We start from the raw sequence: 7,500 nt of genomic DNA, 5'->3' as shown, positions 1-7,500 counted from the left end.
GTATGTATATACTTACACTGAACAGCATAAGAGGCCAGAAGAGCGGCAGTATTGTGAGGACAGGGCAACCTGATGGATGGAGGGAGGGAGAGAGAGAATGAATATATAAGAGAGAGAAATAAATGGCAAGATGCACACATATATACAATCAGATTACTGGCTGCATTAAAAACAAGCATTCGTTGAAGACAAAAATAGATTTCACTGATTAGACTGTTTTGATTTGTTTCTAGATTAAAATGCCTTTCTAAGTCATGTTTACAACAAAAGAACATTCTGAAATGAAGATAAACTACTGTAAACAGAAAACAACTCTCTAAACCTCAAGCTAGAAGTTGACAGACTTTGACTTTTAAGTTTCCTTTATTATCAAACAAAAGGAAACCAACCAATACCCAACCCCCCGCCCCCCCCCCCTTGACACACACACACAATAACTCCAATAACTCACCTCCCACTGAGGATGTCCTGCTTGAGCTGTAGAAAGTACAGGTACCTGTATAAACACACACACACACACACACATACACACAATTACAGTGTCATCAGTATGATTCAGCAGAACTAAGAGTGTGTTAAATCTGATATGCATGAGGGCTGTTACAAGTCAAAGGAACATACAAAACAAGCAGCAGATTAGCCATTGGCAAGAAGGCTTCACTGCACTCTAAATAAGGGCGTGAGAGGGACGCAGAACCAGCTGGCTTAAAGGAGAATTCCGGAGATTTTTCACACTCTCTAAAAACATGCCCCCAGAGTGTAGCACTGATCATGCCCCCAGAGTGTAGCACTGTAGCTGCCTGGCTGCTATAGCTGCCTGGCTGCAGCAACTTGAGCTTGGTAGCACCGATTGTTTTCATTTTATTTCATATCGACAGTACTCGGTGACCTCGAGGAATGGAGATCTATGTGAAAAATCGCCAGAGTTTTCCTTTAAGAGCATGGTCATGACCTAGGAAGTGAAATGCAAGGTCGTGACCTAGGAAGTGAAAGGCATAAAGGTCATCAGTGGCTTTATAGTATACCTTGTATACTCTTCCTGAAGTTTGCCCGGGTCACTGACAAAAAACTTGACCCTGAAATTCAAACTATGCGGAGACCCTCCTGAAAGACAAAGAGCAGAAGAGAAAATGAAACCACTTGATCTGTTCACGTTGAAAGATGGAGAGGTGTTAAGAGACGAGTGTTTACAAAAACACACACACACACACACACACACACAGACGTGCGTGATCACCAGGTGCGACTTACTTTTTAATTGCTTCCTGATGGGCTTGTTTGGATCCAGCCACCTCTGTAAAACATGAACAGACAAGGAATCAAATCAAAAACTCCTGGAGGGGTGTGTGTGCGCAAAATCACTCCATTACAACCTACAACCTAATCTATTACAAATCCGCTCGGTTGCGTTTTGCGGATGCTCTGATGAAAGGAGTTTGTGTGTGTGTGTGTGTGTGTGTGTGTGTGTGTGTGAGAGAGAGTGTGTGTGAGAGAGTGTATGTGGGTGTGTGCGATGCCTCTCCTGGTAGGAAACCCATCCCCATTTGTTCCCTCTTTCAGACATGAAAGCCAGAAAGATTATTGAAATTGGATGAATAATTCAGGAAAGCACGTGTGTGTGTGTGTGTGTGTGAGGCTCAGCCAATCAGGCTGCAGACGGGTTGCAGCCAATGGAGAAAACTGGTGTGTGTGTGTGTGTGTGTGTGTGTGTGTGTGTGTGTGTGTGTGAGTGAGAGACTGACCTGGCTGTCGGAGGTGTCGTCAGCCAGCAGGAGGCCGAAGTAGTCCCGCTCTGTCAGCTCGAGGTGCTTAAACACTAGATCCAGCAGGACCTGTCCCTGATCGTGCTTCTGTAGGAAGAGGGGGGGAGAGAGATGGGGGGGGGGGTATGAAAGTGAGGGTGGCAGGGAGGGAAAGGAGGGGAGGGAGAAAGAAAGACAATTTAGCTGGTCTGTCCTGGAAAATCCATTATCCCGTAAAAGACATGTAATATCTGGTTTCAAAACAAAACCAGCCACATGCAACAATCCTGGCCTGACCACAAGAAGTCACACGGAGCACTGAACCATTTAGAGAGCAGTCCGAGTGATGGGGGAGGGAGGGGGGGGGGTTGGTATGCACTGAGAGAGGAGAAACCAATGGCTAGGAGAGGAGAACAGACAGAAGAGGAGGAGAAATGGAGGAGAGAAAAGAGGAAGAGAGAGAAGGAGAAATGGAGGAGGTAAGAAGAGAAGGAAGAGAGGAGAAATGGAGGAGAGAAAAGAGAGGAAGAGAGAGGAGAAATGAAGGAGGAAAGAAGAGAGGAGAAATGGAGGAGGAAAGAAGAGAAGGAAGAGAGAGAAATAGAGGAGGTTAGAAAAGAGGGAAGAGAGGAGAAATGGAAAAGGTCAGAAAGGAAAAAGGGATGAGAGTGGTGGAAGAAAAGAGGAGGTGTGAGGAGGTGAAATGCACATGCACTGGTGGCGGCCCCAACACTCTCATGTGAGTGACCACGCGGGCAGGCTGCCATAGCGAGGGCCGGAGTCAAGCGGAACACACAGCAGAAGGGAACACGCGGCCGAGTGGAGCGGGACACAGGGCAGAGCGGAGCCGAGCACGGGGAGAGTAATGGGAAGTGACACGGCATGGAAAACAGGGCGCAGACGACCCCAGGGCTCACGGCCGTCTCCTGCTGTCCCCCGACAGATGAAGCCTGCCAGTGCGCTCAACTCAGACGCTAACGCACACTCACACTCCACCATCAACTCACACACTCGCACACTCCAACTCCACCACCAACGCACGCACACTTTTCCACCAACGCACACTCAGTCCTCCACCAACACACTCCACCACCAACGCACACTCCTCCACCACCAACGCACACTCCTCCACCACACACTCCTCCACCACCAACGCACACTCCTCCACCACCAACGCACACTCCTCCACCAACACACTCCTCCACCAACACACTCCTCCACCAAACCCTTGGTTAGTATGCGACTCCTCTCCTCTGCAGCCTGAGGACACCTGTGAAGGGGAGAGAAGGAGAAATGGGAGGAGATGGAGGTGTGAATGGAGGAAGAAATGGAGGTAGGGATGAAGGGATAGAGAGAGCAACAGAGGAAGGAATGGAGAAACAGGAACCATTGGGTGGAGGAAGTAGGAAAATGCCCTTCATGCAGGAGCTAAATCGCTCCCCCACAGGACGTCTAGAAAAAGGGGGAAGCTGTGTGGCCTAGGGAGTTCTGTTCAGCGTTGTCAAAAATAACACGTATGCACACACACACAAACACACACATACACACACAAACAGACACACATCCACAGTCTCAGGGGAACTCTAGTCCCGTGTCTGAGACGGAGTGTCTGTGGTTGATGAGATGTTCAGACTGGATTGGTGTGAATTCTCGTTCAGTTCCTGGTTTCCACTGGCCTCTTACGTGCTCATGCAGAGAGGAAAAAACATGTTTGCTTCCTCTGCAAACTCTCGCTATGGCAACAGGACCCAGCAGTTCTCCTAAAAAAAAATGTGCCAGCTCACAGGCCCTCAGGCCGCGCTGGACATGCCAAAGAGCAACCACACACAGCAGGTGGACTCCATCTCTCTCTCTCTGTGTGTGTGTGTGTGTGTGTGTGTGTGTGTGCGGTTGGTGGTATAGGAGTTGTCCACCACTGCAAAAGGTCATGTGTGTGCCTGCGAGGGAAGAGACGGGACACGTACTGGATGTCAGGCTCCGTTGTGCCAACCTACGCTGGGTTCTACAGCAGCTCTCCAGCATTCCCTGAGATGCTGGAGGGCTTCTGTGCCCTTGCCAGGGAGAGTGAGGTGGCAACACCATCACCCAGGTATAAATCATCTTCTTCACCAGCCTGGTATAAATCACGTCCGAATTCACAGGGGTTGGGCGTGCTCTATGGGGGACTGTTTCCAATTGTTGTAGGGTGTGAGGTCAGAACAAACTTTAAACGTCACGTAGCTAGATTGTTTCCCTCTTCGCTTGGATGAAAGGGTCATACATGTAACTGTATCAGTTATTCATATCTACATATGCATTTAGTTAAAGGGATATTATGCAGTTTCAGGTATTTTTGGCGACTGTAGAGCACCCCCTAGTCACAATATATTTATATTTTACTTTGTCGTTGTAAATAGCCTGCTCCTCATGGCTTGTTCCCCCTGTAGACAATGAAAATGCTTTTGTTGTGGAAACGACAGGCAAAAATCTCGGAACAGCTATAGCTACTGCTGTTGTTCTGTTTGGAAACCCACGTTGCCCACATACTGCCTAGATGGCCATTCCAGATGGGCATTGCAGTAGCAGAATCTAAAGCACTAGTATAACCTAGCCCAGCCTCTCTCAAACTTCTTTGACCGGAGTCATGTAAGACTTTGGGGTTATAGGTCGTTTCAGGCACACAGACCTAGCCTCCCTGACAAAACTGATCAGGCTCTGAGGAGACATTTCATTACCAGGGGAAGTTAATGAATTATCGGAACTGAATTCAGCACCTCGTATGCAGACTGGATGGCACGGGAGCCTAAGTAAGGCTTCGGCCGTTCAGATGTTATCAGTGTCTGAGTGAAACGCTGACTGGAATTTCCTGCTGGTTGAAAGAGCCATTGACTGTCAGTATAATTGGCGGGTTGGTGCCTAGCGCACATTCCAGCTTTGATATTCAACATTAAAGGGGAAACGACTGCGGCTAGCCTACGCCTGGGGGTCTGCTAACCCAGCGCAAGCTAACTTGCCCAATTTAGCTCATCTGGGGGCTTCCTCCATTCTAGGCCTTTTCCTGCCTTCCAGAGTTTGCTGAGCCAAAGTCTTTTTGTCTCTTCTTTTAAAGTCAACTTTTTTTTTATCCTTTAACAGATGCGACAGTGAAGGGCCAGGAAATGACCTCAGGTCGGACTAGAACCTGGGTCTCCATGGATAGTGCCTGACCCCACCTCACCAGAGTAGCATTTCAAGTCGCAGCCTCAACTGAACTACGACAAAAACAACCTGCATTTATAGAACACTTTATCAAGGCGGCTAAAGTGCTTAACAGTAAAGGGGGAACCCTCACTAACCACCGCCAATATGTAGCACCCACCTGGGTGATGCATTGCAGCCATTATGCGCCAGAACACTCACCACACACCAGCTTGAGGTGAACAGTGAGGGAATGACTGGGAATTCAGCCAGGACACCGAGGAAGCCCATACTCTTTTGTGATAAGGGCCATGGGAGCTTTAATAATCACAGTGAGTCAGGACCGCTGTGTGGAGTATTTCTGAGGAGTCGTTAAACAAAAGGTAGCCATACAGACTAATTTCTCCCCACAGGAGCTGCAGGAATGGGGCGAACCCCTTTCCTCTACTGCTCCACCCCGCTCCTCTGGAGCTCACAGCCAGCCAGGCAGGCAGCGCTGGGACCCTGTCTGGAGATCTTTACCCAGGGAACCAGGCAGGCAGGCGGGAAGGTCTCTCCCAAGGGAGGCAGTGTTGGGCCCCTGTCTAGAGTCTCTGCTGGGCCCCTGTCTGGAGGTCTCTGCACAGCGCAAGCTTTTTATATCCACCTCTCGCTTCCAGCTGTCTTGCAGCTGCCTAAAAGTATCAGGACAATGTGCAAATGCAGGCTTTCTGAACCACTGGTAATACATAATTCACACGCAGTCGAGTGAGGGAGTGAGGCAAGCAGAGCACACACACACACAGGAAAAGTGGCTCATTTGCAGTCCCTGCTGCTGGCAGCTGTTGATGCGAGTGGGGTTGATGGAGGGGGTGAAAGGGCAGGATTAAAGCTGATTTGGCCAAAGGATGGAGGTGGAAGAGGAAGACTAGAAGGAGGCTGAGGATGAGGAAGAGGAATGGGAGGAAGAGGAGGAGGCAGAGGATGAGGAGGAGGAAGAAGACAAGCAGAATAGGACAAAGAGGAGGTTGAAGAGGAAGAGCAGAAGGAAGCAGAGGAGGAGGAGGAAAAGGAGGAGGAAGAGGAGAGGAAGACAAAGAGGAGGATGCAGAGAACGAGGTGGATGAGGAGGAGGAAGAGGAGGAGGAAGAGGAGGATGCAGAGAACGAGGTGGATGAGGAGGAGGAAGAGGAGGAGGAAGAGAACGAGGTGGACGAGGAGGAGGAAGAGGAGGAGGAAGAGGAGGAGGAAGAGAACGAGGTGGATGAGGAGGAGGAAGAGGAGGAGGAAGAGGAGGATGCAGAGAACGAGGCGGATGAGGAGGAGGACGACAAAGATGAGGAGGAGGAGGTGGAGGCTGAAGAGAGGGCTTCAGAGGACAAGGAGGAGGGGGGGGACGTGACCCACTATAGTTCCAAAACAGGACTAGTCTGAGCTGGTAGCTTTGCCATCAACGAGCACCACAGGCATCCAATTAAAACAGTGAATGAAATGGGAGGAAGTCATAGAGAACAGCACGTTTGCGAGGTTCCTGACAGAGGCCGTGAGTCTGTGTGATTTCTGCTCTCTCTTCAATCAGAGCTACACCAGGGGGGTGGGTCACACCGGCAGAAAACGGTGTTTTGCTCTGATTTCATATCGATCTTCACTGTTGACCCTCAATCTCTGACCCCGGAGGCCCTTGTCTGGCAGGCTGCGCTCTGCAGGAAGTGTGCTCTGAAATATACAGGACGTTTTAGGGGGGAAAGGCATGCAGCCATGGGAGCACCTTGTGTTGTGTATAAATAAGTGAGCAGAGCATGAGTGTGTGTGGGCTAAATAAGACTCAGTCTGCACACTGGGCTCGCCATAGCCCAGCAGTGGGGGAGGGGACACTCGCGCTCTCCTCTCTCTCTCCCCCTCCCCTCTCCTCTCTCCCTCTCTCAGTTGCTCTCTCTCCTTCTCCCTCCCCTCTCCTCTCTCCCTCTCTCAGTCTCTCTCTCCCTTCCTCTCTTCTTACCTCCCTCTCCGTTTTTACACTCCAGTCTTTATTCTCCTCCTCCTCCATTTATTGCTCATCTTCCCCATTTTCTCTGCCTCCCTCCCTCCCTCTCCCTCCCTTGCTACTTCCCGGGCTCGTTTTCTACCTCACTACAGGCCCCCCCATCCCCCATCTCCTGCTCATTCAGTCTTCCTCCCTCTCCCTCCATCCCCATCTTTCTCCCCCCACATTCTCTCTCTTCTCTCCCTCCATCTCCCTCTCCTCCATCTCTCCCTCTTCTCTTCCCTCCATCTCTCCCTCTTCTCTTCCCTCCATATCCCTCCTCATCTCTCTCCTCCCTGTCTCCAGTGCGGTGTGTGTCGGGCGGTCCAGCAGCACTGCAGGAGTCTCATGAGGCTCCCCTGGGGGATCAGACTCAGCCAGCGCAGCTCCTGCTAGGCTTAACTGAGCACCATTTCATCTGTATCTCACTCACACACAGACTCATCTCACACACACAGACAGAAAGAGGAGAGAGAGAGACGCGCACATACACACACACATTCTATGTGTTTGCCCGCAAGCCCATTCATCTCAGTCAATCAGGCTTGTTCACTTCAGGTTTGGCTTTAACAAGCTACTCTTGCCAAGCCTCATGTGTCT

General features: G+C 50.3%; 1 protein-coding gene across 1 annotated transcript in view; it reads right to left on the bottom strand.

The window, feature by feature from the left end:
- LOC143122305 (tyrosine-protein phosphatase non-receptor type 4-like) overlaps positions 1-7,500 on the bottom strand; it is a gene marked incomplete at its 3' end in the record, with an annotated part of 46,759 nt that overhangs the window by 17,909 nt on the left and 21,350 nt on the right. Inside the window, 5 exon segments of the mRNA XM_076283135.1 lie at positions 17-69; positions 452-496; positions 1,026-1,104; positions 1,252-1,294; positions 1,743-1,850. Of these exon segments, the coding sequence (XP_076139250.1) occupies positions 17-69; positions 452-496; positions 1,026-1,104; positions 1,252-1,294; positions 1,743-1,850 (328 nt within the window).

Source organism: Alosa pseudoharengus, unplaced genomic scaffold, assembly GCF_046254945.1.
Source record: "Alosa pseudoharengus isolate Yale_2024_CS ecotype anadromous, Long Island Sound unplaced genomic scaffold, YU_APseudo_1.1 YU_APseudo_1.1_scf_137, whole genome shotgun sequence".
Lineage (NCBI taxonomy): Eukaryota > Metazoa > Chordata > Actinopteri > Clupeiformes > Clupeidae > Alosa > Alosa pseudoharengus.
The sequence above is the reverse complement of the archived record's forward strand: the minus strand, read 5'-3'. Positions and strand labels throughout refer to the sequence as shown.